The sequence below is a fragment of the Neodiprion virginianus genome, chromosome 5, assembly GCF_021901495.1.
Source record: "Neodiprion virginianus isolate iyNeoVirg1 chromosome 5, iyNeoVirg1.1, whole genome shotgun sequence".
NCBI classification, from domain to species: Eukaryota; Metazoa; Arthropoda; class Insecta; order Hymenoptera; family Diprionidae; genus Neodiprion; species Neodiprion virginianus.
The window spans coordinates 8,626,383-8,638,994 of record NC_060881.1 but is presented as its reverse complement, the minus strand read 5'-3'; the positions used below and the strand labels follow the sequence as shown (position 1 = coordinate 8,638,994).

The following is a 12,612-nucleotide window of genomic DNA, read 5'->3' as shown; positions in this document are numbered from 1 at the left end:
CCCAAGAGATATCGATCAATCCGCAAAAACACGTTTCGACTCTCTTTCCGTACCATTAGGAGTCGAATTTCAAAAAATTCCTCACTCAGAATTTGCGGATTACCTCATAAAAGGACGAAGTACCCCAAATTTCATGTTTCTAGGTTAAGGGCTTTGCGCTGGGAGTTGATACGACATCTCTTTTATACATACGTAGAGATAACACGCATGAGATAAGTCTATGAGTATAATAAATCTGAAATTCTTACTCAGTCCTACGAATATCCCAGTTGTTTCTGAGAACGATGATGTACCTTTTTAAAATGGCGCGCTGACGTGCGCGTGCGCAACTTGTCGTAAGCGAGTTTGAGCGAGTCGAATATTTCATTCATAACGTAACCGCGAAAACTATGATCGACGGTGGCGCGACGCCGGGCGTTTAGATTAACCTGATAAGTTCCTGGTAGCGTAATTACAAAACCGTGACGTGACCCGATTCAACGACGATTTTTACGAAATATATACCGTCACTATTTTAACCGTGCACGAATTCTTACGTCTAACTATATAACCGAACTCTGTGAGCAGAAGCTCTCGCGTGTCTCTCGCGACATTGAACAAAAATTTCGATTGTTAGAGTTACTAGAAAATAATATAGTAAAGAAAATTAGTAACGTTACCAATAACTGTCTTAATATTGTTGGAATTATTTTTTATCAGTATTCAACGTAGTTATAGTCGTCGATAATACATTTTCTACATTGTATTTCCAAAATTAAATCTGTTTGTTGAAATTACTCCATTTTTACTGTTTTCAATAACGCTTTGTATAAATTTATTGTTGCTGTAAAAACATGAAATTATCGCAATGTTTGAAAGAAATATTGACACAAATGAGGAAAAAAACGAAAAGAATAATAACGCATGCTAGATTTTTTGGTTATATTTATAATACTTATTTCCAGCTTTTACCCGGAACTGTAGTTTTCGATTATGGTAGAAAATTAAAATAGTTAAGAACTCAACGCTCTACGGTAACCATCAACCAGAAATTTTTCTCTGTCATGTCACGCGTCATCTCGTAAAAAAATTTCACAATTTACCAAGTATGTTGGATCCAATGTGGGCCCAAAATTTTTCTAGTCAAGTCAAACAAACTCTAGGCTTCGTTTGATAACACAAATTGTTTCATCGTCGAAATTTTTATGAGTCACAAGAACATTTCTGTCTCCCCGTATTTGGTTAAGTTTTAACGAATCCTTTCACTGTGTGATAATGTTTTTACCAACTGAAAAAAAATATATGTCATTGAAAAAATTAATTCTTTTTAATTATTGATAAAAAACTTTGCTTCTTACAATTAGGATAGTGCTGGCGATGTAATTGCACTACTTGCAAAATAAATTATTTTTGTTCTTTAATTATTTGTCGTTAAAGTTCGATTATGATTTTGCATTAACGCTATACCACATATTTCCACTTCGACTTTCATGGCCCGTAAGTATACGAATTTGGATTATAAAAAATCAACTCCAGGGTCTTTTTTTTTAGAGAATTTAATGCCCTGCAAGAATATGCTTGGAAAATTTTTTTAATTCATGCGGTTCAATAGGTATAACATTTTTAATGAAAAAAATTTTTTTTTGCCTGCAATTTAAATGGGAAATTTCAAGTGGCCAGCGGCAACTTTTAAAATTGAGCTGAAAAATTTGTCCAAACGGGAGAATTTGTTTCTCGATAAACAGGTCCCTTTAAGACCATAGATTCGATAGGTTAGTTTTTTTTGGCTCACCCTAATATATACATACATGCACGTGTAACGTATTTAACATCATATCGATGAGGATACGTAACAAAGTTCGCGGTTTTAACACGGCTTCAAGAGTGATTACAGAGGCTATTTATAAATGGCGCGTTATGCGTTTTTTTTTTTTTTTTGTTTTTTTTCTTGTACTTACCTCCCTCTTCTCTTCCTTGCTGATATTTAGACACACTTCATACGTATTACTTATGCACGTACTCGGTGTATACATATATATTATACCGGCTCTCGAAACGCTCAAGATTTGAACTACCGAGAATCCTGCGTCACGAGTTACGATAACATCGTGAGTATGAGCAACGAGTACGTGATGCGATAGGCGAACGGACGCGTTTGTATTTCGTATTTCAGTCTCTGAGGCGGTTGTAATATCTTCCTAGTAGCAGAAACAGTCGGCAATGGCGGTGTTTGAATATGTGTAAAACTCCGCGGAATACGATTGATGCGGAAAAAAGTCGACAAGCATTGTAATATCTATACGAGTGTAAACGTTGTACGTACAAGAAATGTCGAAGAAAAATTTTCACCCTAAATATAATATATATCACGTATACATGCCGGCGATCTCGGTTTGTCTTCTGTACCGCATCAAGATTAATTGATGAAACGATGATGATACTAATTACGATCGCGAAACTATCGTCGAGGATACAAACGGGAAAGGCGGGAATTTTATTCTTTTGTCATGCAGTGAGAATATTGCTACAGAGTGTTAGGGAAAAACGTTATCCTTCTGGGATCATTATCATCGTTGGTTAACGTCGTTGAAAATATTGCAACAGTTTTCCCTATTTATTATTACACAAGGCAGAGGCTTTGTATTATTTACCGAAGATACGAAAACTCAGAAAATGTATAAGTTAAATCGACGATCAACTTCGAATTTAGTGAGAGCTGAATCGTTGTGATTTTTCCAAAAAAAAATAAAAATAAACAAATAAAACTCATCCAATATTTATAAAGTTTTTTATACGACAATCAATGTACCACGCTACTGTTCGCAAATTAATTATTCCCAAAATCTATTCGTAGGACAAGATTTTTTTCCTACTTTCTTCCGAGTAAACAAACATACAAAAAGCGAGATAAAGTAAGGAAAAAAGTATCGATAACATTCACAGATCTATTTTATCCCCCCCCCAACCAACCAACCAACCAACCGACCAACGAAAGAATGAATTTACAACTTTTCCGAACATCTGTATCTAGGGAAATCATTTTTCTAATTCTCACCTACGATTCGGCGGGTGAAAATATTTTTGCTGGAAGATAAAGAAAAGAGATGCGAAAAGTTGGAAAAAATCAAAAAAAAAAAAAACAAAAAAATTGTGAACGATGCTGACGATAATTAGTATTTCGTTCGTTCTTTTTTATCTTATTTTATTTATTTATTTTTTTCCCTCTATCGTTTACCGCACAGATGATGGATGGACGGTAATCCACCGTTAAAAAATAAAGAAAAATGTAAAACCGTCGTTTCCGCAGCTCAAAATAATATATATCTACACACAAGATCCGGTTTACTCACTCACTTTATATATATATATATGTATACATACACGCATACGCAACGTTAAACTTTAAAGCCCGCGCAATATAATAGCCTATTAACGCGCACACATCCGACATGCTGATAGAGAGAGGAGATGACACCAACGGTGACATGTTACACCTCGATTCGCGATGAATCACTCGCGGATTCCCGAATTCTCCCACCCCCTCCGCCTCTAATTCCCCCACCAATCGGATAACGTCGCCGCCGCGTCGTTTAACTCGGCAAACAGCTGATTTTCGCCTACCCCACCTTACCCCGCCGCACCTTTTTGCGCGCTCATCGTCAATATCGTCAGAGAGGAATTCCGCAACTGTAGTTGAGGTCGAAACGATCAAGGAGTCAGTGCAGCGCCCGACGTGGTCGCCTACGCATCTCTCTATCTCTATCTCTCTCTCTGGGATGATACATGTGATATTTCGTATAATCAATTGTTTATTTATTTATTTATATACATATACATAAATATTATATGCACGGTGTATTTATTTGACGTTAAAAAAAAAAGAAACCAAAAAAAAAAAAACGTCGTTTTGTTACAGTGTATAACGAGAGTTACGATAATCGTGTTACGGGATCGGTGATGATGTGATGATTTAAACAAATTTGCTGTGCAAAGTTTGATAAACGAATTGAAATTTTCGTTTATTTGTGTTTTTTTTTTTCTGTTTACCGAACGAGGAAAAAAATATTTTTTTTTTTCAATGATATGGTAAATCATTTCACCGATTAATAGATTTTTATTTCAATTCGCTGACTGAGAACTTGTTGAGTGTCGATAACGTTCCACCAATGTTTAAACAGAATTTAGACTGTTTTTAAATTTATTTATTAGATTCAGTTTTTATACTCAATCAGAGAATAATTGCGTGTGATTACCGAGTTTTTGTGTTACAATTAAGAGGAGAACAACGATCCAGCTGTAAGATTTCTTACCGTTACCGTTTGCACGGCGTTATCTCCTCGCAGAGCTTTAAATGTCACATACATATGTATACGTGGTATGTCTGGAACAGATAAATATATTCTCGGCGTAGAGGCAATTTTTGGCGATACTGAAGAAACTCGATGACTGAGTCTTGACTGACTTAACTGAGTCACGGACGGAAGAGATTTTATCGATTGATCGAGGGTGGAATGAAAAAAAAAAAAAAACAATTTGTTTTAAAACAGCCAGAGTTTAAACTAGTAAATAAAAATATAATCCGTGCAGGGAATTAATAAACGCATGATTAAATGATAAACGATTATAAATTTGAATGCCAGAACGGCGTGGCGGATTAATTATCAACGCGTGTCGGTTTCACGCACGATCAGTGGGAACTTTTTTTGCTTGAAAACTTGAGGCTTCAAAATCACGTAATTCGGACACAGTTTCTTCTTTTCCTTTTTCCTAACTGGAAAATTCTCTGAGGGTTTCTTAATTGGTGTAAACCTGTATCTGAAGTAATTGGAGAAAAATTTGAACTTTTTTTTTTTAGTCATTTTTCATCAAATTAGGTAATTGTGATTTAATTTTCAACGAGAAAATCGCAGGTGGAAAAATTTTCATCACTTTTCGGTTTCTCGTGTCTAATTTGGTTCGATTTCTTTTGCACTATCCGTCGTTTTACTCTGTAAATAATTAATGCGTTAAATGTATCATTGTCATAATTTGAAGTGTGAAGATCAATAATAAATAAAAATTAACTCTTGCTGTTCCTCGAACGATTCTTAATCACTTTTTTTTTTATAGCTGCTACGACTTCCGGGCTTCGGAATAAACAGCTTCTATAATGCTTTTAATAACGATCGGTTTGATCGCACAATAATAAATTAATGAATCTCAACTGACGGTTCGAGTCGGTATTAAACCTTTGATGTTTGAAAGTCGGTTCAATATGTATTTCATATTCTTTGATATAAACGATTTTTCGCAGTCTTGAATTACGTCAAAGGATGTTATTAATTTAATATTTATTTCACGTTGTTCACGAGGCTGGAATTTTGAAAATCGTGTCGAAGTGACCGAAAATTTGTGACTAATTTCTGTAAATTCGGAACAAGGTGGGAAAAAAAATGTCATCTTTTGCAGTCATTAGGAAATTCATTCTTTGCGTCTTACTAGGTTGAATGTTTTTCTATTTTTTCTTTTTTTTTTTCTTCCTTTCGCTCCCCTGACCGACAAAATTTCGTATAATCTATGAAACTCGATGGAAGTTTCAGCGTTGTATTAATTACTTACCGTACAGGGCGTCACGCTAAATACTCACCAATAACACCGACGGCACGTGACTTCCGTCCGGAAACGTGCACCTCGCTTCAACTTCCTTCGAAATCACACCTACGGGAACTTAAAAACCGTCTTGCCGAGTGATAGCAGCCGACTGTAACTTGTCGTAGTGATAAATCGGTTGAAAAGATGGTTAAAAGTCTATAATCCGCGAAATTGTTTATCCGTTTTGCAAACTCGTCCAGCTTTTGATACAATTTTAATTTTTTTTTTTTTTAAGTACAGGCAGTCTTCTGGTAAATTAATATAACGTAATTGAATAATTAATCATGTGCTTGATTCAAAATTGCGACAATTTTACATTTTTACTACGGTAAAAATCAATTTTCGATAAATTCTTCCATTATTTTTCGTATTGTTTTATCTTTCGCGATTCCAGCGTATAAAAAAATTGTTAAAATTCACCGGAAACAGTCATTCTCGCTCATTTCCTTCACACATACAATATATATATATATATGTATATGTACACATACGAATCTCGAGCAATTATTACTATCATGTCGCGTTATCTTTCCGAGCGGATTACATTTGTGTACAGAGATTTATACACGTGCATGTGTTTCATTTTACGCACACGCGGAACAATCTATGTATGTATGCATGCATATAGAATCGTGACGAAAAGGGCTTATAATTAAATCGTTACGTTTCAACGTCACGTTTCGCGTTCTATATCGATGAGGAAAAATGAAAAACGCTCGATTTATGATAAAACGATGACGTTAGAACTTCAATTTGCGTTACAGCTCCGTAACTTGCCGAATTCTTTATCTGTGTATTGCAATACGTGCGTAGATAAGTTTCACACATTGGCGAATCGAGTTATGTAACTCGCACAGAGAGATAGTTGAAAATATCATATACGCGATATCAGACGCGACGCCTTTACTCATATATACATACATGTATATATATATATACATATATATAGATATACGAATATCTTTCACTCGGGAATTTATATTTTTAAATCTTCGAATAGCTCGTGGCTTTTTTTTTTTTTTTTGACGATTCAAACGTCGATGAAAAAAATTTCGTTACTGTACCAAGCGATAAAGTTTCTTTTTTCTTTTGTTTCTGTATTTGTATGCAACAATTTAAAAATCTTTTAAACGGGCAATTTCCCATTCCAAAACTGTTTCGTACGTTCAGACGATATTTTATGATCGAATATCTTTCATCCCCCAATATAACAATCTCTTTTCATTTCGTTTTCTTTTAAGCACATTTTTATTTCGATAATTTCGCGACAGCTTTTGGGATTTCTTTCCTTATTTTTATTCGCGAATCAAGCTCGCCTGATCATCAAGCGGTTGACTATCCGCGATAAGTCGTAACGCTATCAGTGATTATAAAAGACAATATTCAACCTTGAGGAAATCGTGGGTGGGTTACACCTATATAATATACACCAGACGCCACCTCGTCAGCCTGATAACGTTTCGCATTCTGGCCAATAATTCGCGAGCCGTTCGTTGTCGCGGTTTTTCTTCCGATTATTTATCGCGAAAACAAAAACAGTTGCCATGTATTTTCTTTATCTGTTCTAGAAATATCGTCGCATGCGTATAATAAACATACGTGTATTATTTACCAAATTAGTTTATTTAAACCATTTTGTTGATAATTCTTCACAGGTTGAATTTCTCCATCTAAATATGTGAAGTTCTCAATTCGCGTTGTTATATGTTTACGTATATTACGTGTGACAGTGATTAAAAACAAAGACCGAGTGCAAGAAAAATTCAGAGGTAAAAAAAAAAAAAAAAAAAAAAACAAAAACAAACTTGAAGAAAGTTGAAGTTTAGAACATTTCCGAAGACGGAGAGAGGAAATTGTTGTTTTAAAAATTGTGACGAACAGGATACATGAATGAGTGTCGATCGGGGATTAAACATGCTGCATACTAGTGGATATCAGTATCGTAGCAGCATGTACAAAGGCAGAGGTGCATTTCTCAAATCGGTAAGAAGAAAAGTACGTAACTTTGAAGACTCACTTTTTATTTAATAATTTTTTATCACATTCATTAATTTTAGTTTTCCTCAGACGTATCGTTGAAAAACTCTGTTTAAACGTGTCATCGAAACAAATGTGTCGCTTAACGTTTGTACAAATGAAATTATTCTTACTTGAGTATAGTTATAAAATCTGGTAATAATCAAGTACGTGCGTATTTGTAGAAAAAAAATTTAAATTCGCTTTTAAATTATTACACCACAAAGTGAAACTCGTTCGTACGATATTTGTGAACAATCATTAATCGATAATCTAGTGAAATTCAGGGACGAAAAGAATTTTGTTGAAAGTTGCGTAAAATTTGGCAAAAATTGCGCAAGTCTCGCAATATTACATGTAACTAATTATAACTTGACAATAAGAGGAAGACTCGACTTTTGTGGTCGAGTGAGGCGGAGGTATAATGCTCACGCCCCTTTATATTTGCAACAGCACGCATAAGGATTTTAACGTGGGTAGATACGAACGATCCGGTTTTCCCTTTCTCATTTTATCCTTGCTTGCATCTTTTTCTTCCGCATATTATTACATTATCATACGTGGATATTATATCGCGTGCGTTTATATTACTTTGACTTTTGTTTCAGCACAATTTACATTCGTAACGTGCTGCAATAAATAATTAACAACCTTATTTAATTTCCTTACAACGCAATTTCGTACATGAGATGCATATCGATCTTAATATTTGTTTTATATGTACAATGCGAATTAAATATTGTTTTTTTTTTTTTTATTTCTTTTCTTTCGTTCGTTCTTTGAGTACAAAATTTGCTTGACTAATAATTCTACAATACAAAAAAATGTTTCGTTCTTACAAACATATCAATTTAGGATGCCGGAAAGTTTTCGCAGTAAATTAGCAGGCAATGTTAAACCAATAACTATGGCAATATTAGTTTAGCAACGTAATGACCGGGATATTATAAATACGTTAAATTAAATAGGACAAGTAGTAAATTTTATCAAAGTATTTTTTTTTTTTTTTTGTAAATGCTGGTTTATAGTTACAGTGACACGTGTACATGGAATTTGTATCGGAACCTTTTTTCGCTATTCGTTATTGTTATTCTGAAGAAGCTGGCATAGGCTGTAGAAAATGGTAAACACAAATTGATTTTGAATCACAAACCGATAATCGATCAAATCTACGCAGAGATACGTATCGTGTTATACATAAGAAGGATTCGTGGAGGTTTCAACGTGTACGATCAAAGTTCAATCTGCGTTTTATAAGCCAGATAGGAATCGCTTCGATCCGCGTAGTAAAAGCCGTCAAGCAACTACACAGCCGTGTAAATTTGAACGTTTATTTGCGCAACCTGAGTTATTTTAGACTCCGCAGATTATGCAGATACCCGCGCAAACACCGGAAATGATTTTCAGAGGCGCAAAATGCTTGATGATAAACCAGAGAATGAAAATTTCAGCTCTGCCATTTTGAGAAAAATTTATCATGACGTCGAGGTTTAAAATTGAGGAGAAACATCCCGGCAATTAAAAAAAAAAAAGCAAAAAAGCGTACCGTGATACATATTGTACATAATTAAACTCATGAATCACACAATATTTTTCGACAAAGATAGATCATAACTGCACGATCCAAGAGTCATATTCGGCTACATTGCAGTTTTATTTTTCACTGCAGTAAAGAAATTCCGAACAATTTTACGAACTCGGTGCTTATTCTTTCGAATTTCGGAGATAAATCGAACCGAAGTTGTAATCAGTCATTCCTACAGTGAGTTTCTTTTTTTTTTTTTTTTTTTTTTTTAATAAATTCACACGAGGTTGCGAAAAATATTCGTCGCTGTTTAATACGATCACAAATTGAGAACCCTCCTCTCCAATTGCAAGTTCATTAATCTATCTTATCGAATGGCAAAAACAAGTACTGTTATACCGACAGAGTCGTTCATGCGATCAGCAGTGACGTAGTAACTGGAATGCATCCGAGTCGTCACGTGATCGCAATTACGTCTATAATACTCTTTACTCGTATATTACGAGCCGTATTGTATACCGATCGATCGCTCGATCGAAATCGCAATTTTAAGTCATCCCGAAAGTTTTTAGGATTTCAAAGAACCGAATTAAAAGCGATTTAAAACTATCAGGCTAGGTTATGTTATAACCGGAGTTACAAGTTGTTCAGGGAAGCAGGAATATAATACCGAGAAAATACGTCACCGAGTTACTACAAGCCTACAGATATCAGGAGATATGACATCACCGTTAAAGAGCGATCAGAGTACTCGGTGTCATCTCTGATCGCGTGTGCGACCTCTTTGACCGAGCGAGTCGTCGTTATCCAATTACGTCATTCCTCAATGGAACTGATCAGGTTTTGAGTAGTCCGGCTTATGTCTGTATGTGTGTGTGTGTGTCTCTTCGTACGGGACGAATGATGTATGAAATTTAATTCGCGATGACTAACCGCCACGCGGCTTCGACGTATGTACGTCACCGTTGAATTATCATGCGCAACCGCGCGGTTTGTTTATAAATACCGGTTGCATCGTATCTTGTCCGTTATCTCACATTTTCAAAAGAATTAATTACATGCGAGAAAAAAATCGTGAAAATCGACTTCTCGGTCAGGTTAATTAAATTACGTGATCTAACTATTTCGACGAATTACGTCATTCCTGACATCGGTATTCGAGGAATCGTATTTATCGTTTTTTAGTCTTTTATTCTACCGGATCCAAGCCAAATTGGGTGATTGCGAATACGAAGAAATTCGAATTATCGAGCTTAATCAAATCGCCTGAATCGTGACACCGTCGATGTAAATATCGCGTCATTATCGGATTTCTGACGGTGCTGATTAAATAGACCCTTCACAAATAATGTATAGTGTATTAGATATTGTATCTATTATCACTCACTCTTTTGCATTAATGAAAAAGTCTAAAACGTATACATATATATATATAAATCTTTGAAAATTGTTTGATTTTTCACAGTCATCGTTCGTTCGATTCATCAACTTTTTCTGAACCAAAGACGCGGGAAATTTGAAACTCCATTACCTGTAAAAGGGACGGACGAACCGTAGTTCGACAACTTTAGCATTCTTGAACTATCAATCAATTCCATGAACTATGCAGTAAGTGTGCGGACCTTCAATTATGATTCGAAAACGTGACGCCGCGCGGCGCTTCGCGTCGTCGTTACGATATCAGTGACGTCATGCGTGCCAGCGTTACATGCCAAGCTTGGAAATGTATATACTACGTTTTACTTCGTTGCGTCCGCGTGTGTATAGACGTATAATACAATATAGATACACCTATGTGTACAATAGCTCGAGTTAACTTATGACGAGTGTGCGAACACATGTGGCGTACTACGGCGGGCTTACATAGTTGTCGTGGGTGTCATTCATGCAAGGGCTCCTTCTCCTTCTCTTTCTTTCTATCTATCTCTCATTTCTCTCTCTCTCACACACACACACACTCTACTACGCAAGATTACGCGAGTACTAATTTTCGTCCGCGGAAAATACCGCGAATCGTTACGGGACACATTTAATTGAATCAAGTTTAAGTGAATAGTTATAGTAGAAATTGAAGATTGATTTTGCTTAAGTGATCCAATTACGACGATGATTGTTTGATATTTTTGAATCAAGTGAACTGATTGCAAACTTTTTATCGTGATTTGGAAAAATTAACTGAATTATCACAACTTTGAAAATTAACACGTCAATTGAATTTCTTATTATTGCCTGCTGACTATTTTAACAGCAATTCGCCATATACGGATGTTACATGATTTAATCTTCGGAATGATAATTATGTTGTGGGTAATTTCTTGAAATATTATTTTTCAATGTAATTATAAGTACTCACTACGGTTGGTATGAATTATATAACGACACATCATCAACATTCTTGACTCTATTATTGTTTAACGATTTGCAGAATCCCGCGTTAGAACAATCGAGTAAAAGAAAATGATAAATCAGAGAAAGAGATTCATGATTCACACTGCACGGGTAAAGATGAAAAAAAAACATATTTCTCACATGTTTAGACGGAGAGACGAAAAAGAGCAGATTTTACTCAAAACTGCAGGAAAAGAGGAACGAGCTTTTTGGTCAAAAATACCCATGTGGATTATATATTTTTTTCTATAAGTTTAACAGATTTCATTCTGCACACAGTGATTTTCACTGTTTCTAGTGTGAATTCTGTATTTTACAATGGGATGTGTCCCCCTTTTCCTGCAGTTTTGAGTAAAATACACTCTTTTATTCTCTTCGTGTAGAAGAATCGCTTATTATTACATATCAGAGATTATCTCTCGCCAGCCGTGTTGTATTATAAACGACGGAAATAGGTTAGCTGGAAGTATACATATAACTGCGTCTATATGGGTGTATGCATACGTTTGCGCTTAAATTGGCCTGACAACTACGTGATAATGTCACAACCACAAGTTGATGAGCGATTCGTGGTTAGTTTCTTTTTATTTTCATTTTCGCAGCCAACCAAATCACAGATAAATGCATCTCACGGTAAGTCGCGTTAAATTGCGGTTTGTGGCTTAGGCGGTGAACCGTAGGAATGCAGTAGACTTGTTGACGTGTATTGTGTTCGCATACCTTATATAATAAATAATTATATACGGTATACTCCTACGTACCGACAATCAGAGCATAAACATAGATAAAAGTCCTAAGCACGTGAACGTTGGAAAATAAAACTGTTCTTCTTCTTCAACCATAATATCCGTTTTATGATAATTACACTTGTCATCTCTCAGCAAAATTTATGCAGCAGAGTCGAAAAGATGAACTAAAATATATTGTTCTATAACTAACAAGCTAAAATCAATCGCACTTTGGTTATACTTCCGAACGTTTGAATTGTAACCTGCAACAGTTCAATTCTCGTGTACTCGTAACTGAAATTTCGTTACATTGGTCAGTGTCGCGCGACGTCATTGAGGGTTCGA

The 12,612-nt window shown here is 35.4% G+C and overlaps 1 protein-coding gene across 10 annotated transcripts in view; it reads left to right on the top strand.

Moving 5' to 3' along the window:
* The window catches only part of LOC124306257 (NAD(+) hydrolase sarm1), a 197,302-nt gene that overhangs the window by 157,902 nt on the left and 26,788 nt on the right, over positions 1-12,612 (top strand). Inside the window, exon 1 of one of the 10 annotated variants that reach the window (XM_046766747.1) lies at positions 7,292-7,593. The exons of 8 other annotated variants lie outside the window; for them this stretch is intronic. In XM_046766747.1, the coding sequence (XP_046622703.1) occupies positions 7,501-7,593 (93 nt within the window). In that variant the 5' untranslated portion in view covers positions 7,292-7,500. Of the gene's footprint in view, positions 1-7,291; positions 7,606-12,612 lie in introns of those variants that run through there. One more of the 10 variants, XM_046766742.1, reaches the window with a different exon arrangement.